Raw genomic sequence first — 12470 nt, forward strand, 5'->3', positions numbered from 1 at the left:
CATGGCAAATGGTGGGAATGTAAAAATGATATAATAACTATTGAAAACAGTTTGATTTTTTAAAAATCAAAACATAAACCTACATTAACTCTACCATTTCACTGATAATTATTTACACACAATGAAAAATGAAAACATCTATCTAGCGAATTCTCAATAGGTGGTAATTGTGGTATGTCCATATAATGGAACATAGTGCTAAGTAACAAATATTGATAACTGGCAAGAGAATATATTATTGAACTGAGTAGAAAGAGACCAGGCTGGACCCCCCTGCCACCACCACCTAAGAAAGGTCCATACTGTAAAACTCTGTTCTGCTATAGAGCCCAAAAACATTTGAGTATTTGACTCGGGTTGTGAATAGAAGAGATGCTTGTTACAAACAAGCATGAGGGGTGTGAAGTGTTTTTTACCTCAGTTCTGGCAATGATTTTATAGGTAAATGCATGTCAGAACTCTTTGAATTGTATATTTAAAATGTGTAGTTTCCTAACTGGAAGTTAGAACTGAAGAGAAACAAATTAGCAAATTTGAATAGCAACAGACCACTACTCAAATAAAGCATAGTTTTAAACAGAACTTTGAAGAAAATGAACAGAGCCTTGGTGACCCGTAAGAAAATATCAAATAATCTACTAAGTACATAATTGGAATGCCATTATAAAAGAGGTTCATAGAAAAAAATACTTGGAGAAGTAATAACAATTTTTCAAAATTGATGAAACTGTAACCTTACAGATCTAATTAGCTCGTCTTATCCAACACTTAAGAAAGCCATTCCAAGTCACATAATAAGCAGATTGCTTAAAGTCAGTGTGATAAAAAGGAAATCAAAAGCAACTAAAGAAAAAGGCACATTATATACAGAGGAATAAAGAAAAGATGGAAGACTTGTCAACAACTATGCAAACCGTTAGACCATGGAAGAACATTTATTAATGCATTGTAATACAAAAGTAGTCAACCTAAAATGTTGTATCTAATGGAACATGTTTTAAAAGTAGGTTACAGATTTATTTTTCCATGAAAAATGATAGCTAGAAGAATTCACTGCTAGCAAACTTGCAGTATAAGAAATAATGAATTCTAGAGTATAAGATCAACCCAAGCAGGGAAAAAAAGTGAAGAAATTAGAAATACATGAATAAATGTAAAAGGATTCTCATGTTTTAACATATTTAAAATAATATTTTAAAGCAAAAGTAATGTATTATGGAATTTATAATAGGCCCAGGTTTACATTGTATAAATAAGACACATAGGATGGGGTGGAAGGTGGATCTATATTACTTATGTATTAAGTGGCACTATATTTGAAAGTAGACTGGAAAGTTAAAATGAATGTGGTAAATCCTAGGACAAGCACTTAAAAAAAATAAAGGGTAGAAAGAATAAGTCAATAGTGACAATAAAATGATATACTAAAAAATTATTTAACTCAAAAGAATGTTGCAAGATAGGAGAAGTTTCCTTCATGTGACTCTCTGAATGGGAAGAGTCAGGATGACAGGACAGACTATATTCCATGAAGAGAAAGAGAGGAGAAGAGCATTGGCAATCAAGAAGGAGATGACAGGACAGTTAAGAAGCATGGAGAAACAGAAAGACAATATGGAGAAAAGGAGGAAGGAACAGACCTGGTGGGGAGGGCAAGCCTAAGGCACAGCCATAAGCTACTACAGCAGCTCACTGAGTGTTACTGGGATTTAGCCCTCAAGAGAAGGCTGCTCACTAAGAAGACCATCATATCAAATTGGAAGATCCATCACAACAGAGCACAAATCACAACATAGAAGCACCAGAAGTATAAAAAGCAAAACTACATGACTCCTCCAGATGTTCATAAATTTTTGATAACTATATCCAGAAAAACAAGTTGAAAGTCTAATTTTAAAAATGATCACGTGACCTCAAGGAGGATTGAAATAAACAGATGAACGAAGTAAAAACATCCAAAAATGATCAAGTGACCTCAAAGAGGATTGAAATAAACAGATGAATGAAGTCAATTCAAGACTTGGATGAGAAATTCAACAGCTTGGAAGAAAATTCTGAAAAAAATCAAATGAAAATCTTGGAAATGAAAAGCTGTAAGTCAAAAAAAAAAAAAAGCTCAATGGAAAGTATCACCAATAGGCTAGACCAGGTGATGGAAGAAAGAATAATCAGGGATTGAAGACAAGGTAGAGGAATTACTGCATTTAGATAACAATAAAGGAAAACCAAAACAAGAAGAAGAAAAAAGAAAGAAATAGGACCACAACATTCAAAACTTTTCAGATACAATTAAGAGACCAAATCTGTGAATCTGGTGTAGAAGCGGGAATTGAGTTACAGACTAAAAGACAGAAAACCTATTCAGTGAACTTCTAGCAGAAAATTTCCCAAATCTAGGGAAAGAAATGAACATCCAAGTACAGGAGGCATTTAGAATCCTAAGCAAACAACCAGAAAACAACCTCTGTTACCATGTTATACTTAAAATGCCAAGAGTATGGAATAAAGAAAGAGTACTAAAAGATACAATGGAGTTGCATTGGAGTGTTATTTAGCTATAAAGAAGGATGGAATTATGTTATTTACAGGAAAATGGATGGAATTAGAGAACATTATGGTGAGGGAAACAAAAAACAAATTTCACATGTGTTTTTTCATTTGGAATCTAGATTAAAAAAAACATCAAAATCATTAAAACAGAAGTGGGACTGTTAGGAAAGAGAAGGGGAACCAACTGGAGGGAGGGGAGAAGGGACAAGAGAGGGTAATGAAAGGCTGAATATGATCAAAGTACTTTGATGACCCCACTCCAGAGAAATTAATACAGAAACCTTACACGACAGAGGTCAACACAAGAAGGGGATCAGGAACCAATGTGAAGATAGTTAGAGATGAATCAACCTGGGTTGTAACACATTTGTACGTGAAAGCAATGCTAGGAATCTCTCTGTATAGCTGTCCTTATCTCAACTAGCAAAAATGCTATGTCTTTCTTACTATTGCTTATTTCTACTCTTCAATGGAACTAGAGAAAAGTGCAGAACAAGTTCTGCCTGGAAGGGAGGTGGGGTGAGGGTGGATGCAGGGACAAGAGGGAGAAATGACCCAAACAATGTATGCACATGTGAATAAATGAATAATAATAGTGAAAAAAAAATGAAAAAAGTTTTTAAAAAGTACATTGAATAGATACTTGAAAATGTTATAACGAAGCCCATCATTTTGTACAATTAATATATGCTAATTTTAAAAAGGAAAAAAGGGAGTAGGAAGGAACATAGATGAAACAAATAGAAAACAAAAAGAGGTTAGATACAAACTCAAAAATATCGATAATTACATTTAACTTTTTTAATGAGTAAATACTGCAATTAAAAAAACAGATTTTCAGACTTGGTTAATCAGAGAAAGAATAGAAATATGGGTTGTAATTTTCATACTGATGGAAGAACAACAGATGGAATGTAAAGTATTCCAAAGTTTGCAAGAAAGGAGGAAAATAGAACTATAGAATACTGACATCAATAGAGCAAAAATAGATGGATGATTTAATCTCAAATGTATTAATAGTTTTGTTAAATTTAAATTATTTAATCCCCATAAAAATGTCAGAGGATTAAAAAAAGAAATCCTACTGTTTTCGTTGTTGTCGTATTTTGTTTTTTTAAAAATACAGATAACTTGTAAAGAAACTAAGACTTTGTACTTTTTCTTTTGTTTGTTGGGTCTACCATTACCACACCATTAGTTTTTCCCTCCTTAATCCATACCTGCTTTCCTTGATTACTTTTCTTGGTTTCCCAATTATTTTGACATCCTGACTCTAAACCATTTGGATTCCTTTCAGTTTATTAAGCTTCTTGACACTGAATATGATACAGACTTCAAAAAAGGAAATTGTAAAATCTTAAAATTTTATATCCAGAAATTAGAATTCTTGAGAAGTGTGATGAACTTGAGTTTTGTTAGCGTGACAAAATTTTCAGTAATTTAAGGCAGTCCATAACAATGAACAAATTGTGCTTAATTTTTAGTAGTAGAATTAAGTTTTATATACCATATTTTTCATTACAGTAGTTTCTCTTCTTGGATACTTACCAAGAGGTTAAATATGCTATATTTTAAATTAATACTTTATAAAACAAATATGAACAGAATTCTGATACATGTTTTCTATAAGAATCTTTCTCTTTCTACATGAGTAGTGCATGATACATCTGCTATAACACAGTCATATGTCACTTAATGTCAGGGACACATTCTGAGATTGTGCGAACATAGAGGGTACCTGCACAAATCTTACACAAATCTTACGGCTCCTAGGCTGCAAACTTGTACAGCACATTACTATAATGACCACTGTAGGCAACCATAGCACAATGGTAAGTACCTTTATATCCAAACATATTGAAACATAGTAAAGGTACGAGTAAGTGATAGGAATTTTTTTTCAGCTTCATTACAGTCTTATGGGATCACCATCCTACATGCAGTTTATTGACCCAAATGTTGTTATGGGTGCTTGACTATATTTTTAACCCAGGAATATTTGTAAGCGGCATAGGTGTTTACTTGTTTTAGTTAATATTTGCATTTGAATATATTTATTTCTTTACAGTCATGTAATTTCTGATATTGTATGACTGCTTATTACTGTCTTTTGTCTAGTTCAATTTAATTGTAGGGGAAAAATAATACTCATAGCATGTTAAATTATTTGGTGGTTGATAAAGTGTTTATGGTTCTTAACCATTGTAAAATGGAGCTTTTCTAGTAGTTAATAAACTTTTTTGTCTTTAAAAACACAGGTTTTGAGAGTATTCTAGAAGGGCTTTATGGACCACGGCTACGAAGAGACCTCAGTTTATTTGAAGGTAATTTTAAAATTTTTATTTTAAAGTTTTAACAACCTGCCCCATTTAACATGAAAAAGATTGCTCTGCATTATATATTAAACACAAATTTCAAATTAAAAGCATTTTAATTAGAAAATAATTTAAAATAAATCAAACATTCTTCATCACTCATTTTATTATGTAACAAACAAATATTTTAAAATTTTAGCACACTATCTCAAAATAGAAGGTGAAGTTTGTCTGACTCAGTAATACAGTTTTATTTTTACTATTTATGTTACTATAAATAATAAACTTATTAAATAGAATTTCAATAAATCAGCTAAACAAGTGATAAGCAAATTCATTAAATCTAATCACTTAAATTAATTACTTAAGTTGAATTAAATGTACAGTTAAATAAATGTCTTCTAAAAAGTTCTCCTCCCAGAATTTAATTTTTATAATTGTATAATCTTATTTTTTAAGGGAACACTTGTAAATATTAAAAAGGGAAGCACTATGTTTAAGTGAATTTGCACACTGATTTTTTAAACCTATTTTTATCAGGACATTTCTTTCTAATATCAAATGATCTAGAGTTGCTATAAAACATGTTTTGGGTACAGAATTTTAGAGAAAAATACTGGTTAAAAGGAGACAAATTTTTTCTTATTTTTACTGAATTTGCAGAAAGTCACTTAAATCTGTAAGGGCATGTATTTTTCATCTATAAACTTAGCTCTTTGCTGCCATAGCTTTTGATAGAGCCTTTATTTCTATCAGTTAAGGCAGAAATTTCCTGGGTAATAATATTGGTAGTAATTGTGCTAATAATGATTAGTAACAGAAAAAATGTTTTAAAATGTAACATGAATACATTTCTTATTAGGTATGTGTGACCTGCTGTGATTTTCTTTTTAACTGTTATGTATAAAAGATAGTCCCAAGCATTTATTGCGGGATAGTGGAGTGGCTCAAGTGGTAGAACGCCTGCCTAGCAAGCGTTGAAGCCCTGAGTTTACACGTTAGTACCACCCAAAAAAATAAAAAAAGTCTTCTTAAGCATTTATTTCATTTTACCATTACCACTTTTTCAAACTTTAATCCTTACTTTATGTTTTTTCTTATATGTGCCAAAATTACGATTGTTTACTATCTATACACAATTTTATGAGTTTCCTTATTATTTCTTAAATAAAAATTTTAAAGTTGTATACAGTGTATTATTTCAGGATCAAATTATGTTCCTAAAGTATTACATCATGCTTACAAATATTTCCTTATGTGCTCATCATCGTATTTTACTGCAATTTATCCCAAAGAACAAAGGTTTATCATCAGGTTGGAGTTAATTATTTATGATGATAAAATCTAATGTTTTTCAAGGTATGGTGGGTTAGTACAATTTAGGGTCCCTACATATTACTAGGACAACCTGCCTAAAGAAGGTAACTTATCAGTAAGTGCACAAAGAGCAATTATTCCATCTTTCCCATCTCATTTTTTAAAGTGACTGGGATCATTCTAGATGTATGACCAGTGGCTTTTAGGGTCTGTGAGGTCTTTTAAAAATTATTTAACATTATTTATGAAAATCCATAGTTTTTGTTAGATTTACTCTTTGTGTGTTGTAGTTTTGTGAGTTTTTTGAATGCACACTGTCTCATATCTGCCATTGTAGTCCATGCAAAATAATATCACCTTCCTATGAATCTCGGATCCAGCTGTCTGTCCCTTCCTGTTCTCGCCTAACCCATTGAAAGCACTGAACCTTTTTACTATCTCTTAAGTTTTGCCTTTTCTAAAATGTCATAGAATTGGAATCATAAGTATCTAGCTTTTTTAGACTCGCTTTTTCATTTAGCAATATGCATTTAAGGGTCTTTTGTTTCTATGGCTCAGTATGGATATACAACAGTTTGCCTATCTGTTTGCCTATTGAAATATGTTTTGGTCACTTTCAAGTTTTGGCAATTACATATCTTCTGTAAACATTCATACCCAAATTTTGGGAACTACAAAAGTTATCAGCTCATTTGCATAAATGCTTATCAACACCATTGCTAGATCCTATAGAGAGACTGTTTAGTATGCTATAAACTTCCACAATGTCTTCAAAAGTGGCTGTGCTACTTTGCATTCCCATCAGCAGTGTAAGTTCCTGTTGCTCCACATACTTGTCAGGATTTGATATCAGTGTTTTGGTCGAGGTGTCTGTTCAGACAGGTTTTGGTATTTGGGTAATTATAGAATCATAGAATGAGTAAGGAAACCTCATCTTTGCTTTTGTCTTTCTGGGACAGATTATAGGGAAACCAACTGGACTGATGTTTTCCAGTTTTGTAAGGTATTTAATTCCTTTAACAGGTATAGGCCTTAACTGATTTACTGATTTTTTTCCTTGTATGAGATTTGGAGCTTATGCCTTTTGAGGAATTAGATCATTTCTCCTAAGTTTACCATATTTGTGGTACAATGTTAGCCACAACATTCCTTTAATATCCATAGGATCAGTAGCGTTAACACATCTTTCTTTTCTGATAATGGAAATTTGTAAGTTTTTTCTCTTTTCTCCTAATTAGCTTGGCTACAGATTTATTTTATTTATCTTTTCAAAGAACTACCTAATCCTCATTCTTAAAAAGGCCTGAATATAATAAGCGTGAAGGATATATAACAAATATTGTAATTATTATCTCTGGATGATAAGATTGTGAGTAATTTTTCTTTTTTCCTTTGTATTTTTTAATATAGTTGTTGAATAGGTTTCATAATAGAAAATTGTGTGTGTGTGTATGTTGAAGTTCTGGGAATTGAACCCAGGACCTTGTACATGCTAGGCAAGCATTCTACCACTGAGCAACATCCTCAGCTGACAAATTGTTTTTTAATTGCATTGCTCATTGTTCAGCATCTTTTCCCCAAATCAACTTAACAAACCTTTGTTCGGTGATCTTCATGAAAACTCTAGCCCTTTTTCACATTTTATTGCAATTTGTATCCTATTAGTAAAGGGTACTAGAAACAAAACATTCAGAAGAAGTGAGGTTATTTAGAAGAAAATGAAAGTAACACATTTCAAACTTCAGTGTCTTAACGTGTTTTTATTTAATTTTTCCTGTAGCATTAAGATGGAATTATAATTCTCATTTTTACATAGGAGAATACTGAAGCCCAAAGAAATTTATGTGCTTTAGGTCACATATAGTATGTAGAAAAGTTCCTGGTTCAATACTAAAGCTCTCTGATTTCAAAGGCTATTAACTTATGAGATAAATTAGATAAGATGATTGGAACCAGATTTTAACTACAATAACAGATAACCATGGTGGAAAGTTTGACCTTATGTCAGTCATTTACTGTTAGTGTTTGTTATGATACTGCCTTTTACTAATGAGACTATTTCTGTAAGGTACATTATTTAACCCTTTCTGAATTACTTTCATGTATTAAAGTTTCAGAATAGAGAAGACTATTTGATTCAATATCAAATTGTTTTGAGAAGTAAAATGTATGTGTATGTAGTTTTAATGGCACGAAAAGATAATCTGAGGAAAGAAGAAACCTGGTATTTGAATTTTTAAAATGTTCTTTCTCATACTGAAAATAAATGTATCCTGCCATCATTTATTTGTTCTCAAAAGTTACTACAGAAAGAGTAATTATTAAATATTTGTAAGTAAAGCTACAGATTTTTGAATTTAGCAAAATTGAGTGACTTTTTTACCTATTCAGTTGATTTTTCAGTGCTGTTTACTTACCTATATTAGCATTTATTTAACTACTGTTTCCTTGAAGAACTCTTACTAAAATAACTGACACAATCTCAGTATGCCTTAGTTTTTAATCTTACAACTCATAATTGTCTTTATTAATCTAGAATTGCTATCATTTATGTCAGTGCACTTATCATTGAAACTTAGTCCTTACAACAGTTTTTCAAAAATATCCCTTCTTCAAAATTCTATTTTTTATTCATGAGACCATGATTAAAAAAAAAAAAAAAGCAGGAAGATTTCCTTGACCTACGAGAATAATTTTATGCCTAGCATAGGAGTCACAGTTTTGCTGCAAGAATGCTTTTAACAAGCAACTTCAAAATCTGTAGCAGGCTTATGGGTGATAATGAGTCAGCTGGACTTCAGACTATGGGTGGGGATGTGTCTTCTCCACATGACTCCAGTTCCCAGACTGAAGAAGTCATGACTGTCTTGGGCAAATTCTTCTTACGTTGGATGGTAGAAGATCAAGAAGACTGCAGGAAATGTGCCATGCATTTCCTCAGCTTGGAATGACATAATATCGCTTCTCTCCCATTCAGCCATTGGTCAGAAAGCTTATCCCTAGTGAGAGACAATGCATGATCCTGTATTTAAGAAAAAAAAAAATCTATGTATAAAAATATGATGCTGTTATATCAAGTGGATGAAAACTCAAACATATCCTAAGCCTACTTAGCAGCGGTTCTTTTAGGACTCTGATTTTAGTTATATAAATCAAACTTCTTGATTTATGAAGTTATTTACAGAAAAACATTTTTCTTAAGCAGATACTTAATCCACAAACTAGCTTTACTACAGGTGGGATTGGTGTAGGACTAAAAAAACAATGACTGGTAATTCTGCCTTAATAAACTAGCATCTGTATTTTATTTTATAGTTTATAACATTTCATATTTTTCATTGAATTTACAGTTCTGTGATGTGACCCTCATTTTACACGTAAGGCAATTAAAACTTTGTGGCTTAAAAATGTGCATCCTGGATTTTGAAAGATTTCAAATCGAGTTGTCTTTCCATTAATTATGCTGGATATTAGGTTCTTATTTCTTGTGCTTTCCAAATTTATGTCAGTATTAGTAATATATATGTGCCATTTGCAAAATCAAAGGGAGATATTACTACACTATATTCCAACTAATTATATGATCTATCTGTGTATTTGGATTAATGTAGAAGGATCCTAGGGGTAACTCTAAGCAGTGTTTTTTGTTTGTTTGTTTTGTCTTGTTTTTTTAATTCATCATCATTACAAGAAAAGTAAGCTTTATTTTCCGTGTAATTTAGTGAAGACATGTATTGAACTTCATTGTGTATTTCAAAAGCACAAGAGAAAATTTCTGTGGCACACAAGTGTTTCTCAATTTAGTCATAGTATAGCTGCCTCAGATGTTAAAGATCTTGTATTTGAGGTTCTACATTTGAACTTATTTGGGGAAAAAATTGGAGGGACATTCTGCTGTAAGCAATAATTTTGAAAATTAGTGTTTTTACCTCTTATAGTTAGATGACAATGTTACTGTAGCTTCATAAGATGTCCTCAGCAGAAAATGTTTTCATTTTCTAGAAACTTTCTAATTACAACTTTCTATATTACAATAATATATTGGGTTGTAAAGAGTAGTCTTACAAAAAAAAACCATGTTTTATTGAATAGTAGGGTCTGTTTGCTTACCTGATTTTTACTTTATAATGATAAAGCCTTTGAAAACATAATAAAAATCTGATCAGATGTCTTTCCCTTTTTTTTTTTTTTTTTTGTTAGTACTGGGGTTTGAACTCAGGGCCTTGTACTTAATAGGAAAGCACTTTACTACTTGAGCCACACCCCCAGTCTGATCTGATTTTTGATTTGTGTATTACTAACTTGTTTTCTTAGGCGTATTCCATTTTATCAAATTTGTGGGCTGGGTGTGCTGCCAATGTGGCTCAAGTGGTACACTGCCTGCCTTGCAACCTCAAGACCCTGAGTTCACACCCCAGTACCACCAAAAATAAATAACTAAATAATTGGGGGTCTTGGTACTTTCTTTATTTCTTCTGTGTTGTCTTTCATGGTGTGCAAAATTTATCCTTTCCTCCTCACAACATTCTCTTTTGATTTCTTTCACAGTGAAAATAAAATTAATGAACAGTAGTAAATAGAATATATCTGAAGGTTAGATGATACTTTAAACTTGTTAGATACTTGTTAGATGATACTTAGAAAATTGTTAACTTATAACCAGTTCATTGTTCTTGCTACTTTATCTCATAATGGTGCAAAATTAGTTTTACAGCCTTCTCTGCATATTTATTGATGGCATCAGTTTAATTTTAAAGTTAAGCTCTCTTCCATTACTGTTAGTGTTTATGGTTTTTGTGTTTTGCCTTTTCACTTTTTCTTTTTCCATTGCTGTAGAAAGTGGTGATTTTGTTTGTTTTTATGAAGTTAGTGTATTTCATGAATGTTTCCCCCTCTTTTAAAGACTGTGAACCAGAGGAGCTGACTGACTGGTCTATGGATGAAAAGTGTTCATTTTGTAACCTACAGAGAGAAGCAGTCAGTGTAAGTTTTAATGTCATGAAATTATTTTTAAACTCATTGCACAATTATAACAATCCTTTTTATTAACTTAATATGTACTAAAAATTTGTGATAAGTGAAAGTTATGTATTTGATTTTGTGAAATGAAAATAGTATTTTAACATCTTACATTGAAATTCTAACATTTAGTTTAGCTTAACTTCTGGGAGAAAATTTATCTTTAATTTTCTCATTGACTTCAGGTCACTTTAGTATCTATTCCAAGGTGAACCTGAACTTGGCCTAGTTTGGTCTGAGACTACTCTGTAATCTGATTTCTTAAGAATCAGTTTTAAGGGGATAATATGCCACTATTTCTTAGCCTTTCAGTTATTTTTTGAAGTCTTTTGGCTACCAAAAATACATCTATGTAAATAATAAAATATGTAAGTATCTACTGCATACAGGACATGAACTTGTGTACTAGCATCTTCCTCTGTGGTGGGAAATCCTGATTTCTTAGCTATTGTTCTGAGAGGAGCTGAGAAGAAATGAGAATTTGAGACTATACCAATTTTGTTCAGATTAACAGGTAAACATATCTGCTGTTAAAAACTGATAGGGTTATCTTACTGGCATGCCACTAGTGCATTTATTCAGTAGTACATTTTATATTTTATTTGCTCTTCCTTTTTGTTTTTGTAAACTATAGTTTTGTTAAATAATCAAACCTATTTTGGCCCTCTCCCAGAGCTAAACTTCCTTTTTCTGACTCTGGTCCCAAAATTCTGTATTGCTTTGATATAATTTGATGTCCTTTAAAAGATAAACTAGCAACTGATCCCTTAGAGAATTCTTGCCATTTTTAGTGGAAATTCCTGTTTAAATAAAAAGTGATTGGGTATTTTGTTTTCTTACCATTTTAGGATTGTATGCCATCTCTTGATTCATCACAGTCAACACCAACAGAGGAGCTGTCATCTCAGGGCCAGTCCAACACTGATAAGATTGAATGCCAAGCAGAAAATTACCTAAATGCACTCTTTCGAAAGAAAGGTAATACTGGTATGCTTTGTCATTTACATTTTGCTATAGAGATCTTAAATGTTTCCATATTTCTCTTGTATACTTTTTTTTAACATGTCAATCCCTACTTTATTCTTAACCATTTCTTTCTATATTCTTAATTTTCTTGTGTTTTTTAGGGCTAATAGAATTCTTGATCACTCTAGTGCTAGTCTTACGTTAAGCATTTCTTTTTGGCATGCTGTTCTCAAATCTTTTCTTGACTGCATCTTTTTCCTTTGTAAGCACCTTTAAAACATTTTTTTTTTCTGGCTTTCCTTA

The 12470-nt window shown here is 31.8% G+C and overlaps 1 protein-coding gene across 10 annotated transcripts in view; it reads left to right on the forward strand.

Moving 5' to 3' along the window:
* Lcorl (ligand dependent nuclear receptor corepressor like) overlaps nucleotides 1-12470 on the forward strand; it is a 135119-nt gene that overhangs the window by 24324 nt on the left and 98325 nt on the right. For 8 of the 10 annotated variants that reach the window (XR_012435864.1, XM_074042543.1, XM_074042539.1 and 5 more), the window contains 3 exons: nucleotides 4809-4874; nucleotides 11086-11165; nucleotides 12050-12179. Coding sequence is in view for 9 of the 10 variants with exons in the window: in XM_074042539.1 (XP_073898640.1) it covers nucleotides 4809-4874; nucleotides 11086-11165; nucleotides 12050-12179 (276 nt within the window). In the remaining variant the exon portion in view is untranslated. Of the gene's footprint in view, nucleotides 1-4808; nucleotides 4875-9532; nucleotides 9560-11085; nucleotides 11166-11590; nucleotides 11716-12049; nucleotides 12180-12470 lie in introns of those variants that run through there. The other 2 variants (XM_074042541.1, XM_074042542.1) reach the window with 2 other exon arrangements.

Source organism: Castor canadensis, chromosome 9 (genome assembly GCF_047511655.1).
Source record: "Castor canadensis chromosome 9, mCasCan1.hap1v2, whole genome shotgun sequence".
NCBI classification, from domain to species: Eukaryota; Metazoa; Chordata; class Mammalia; order Rodentia; family Castoridae; genus Castor; species Castor canadensis.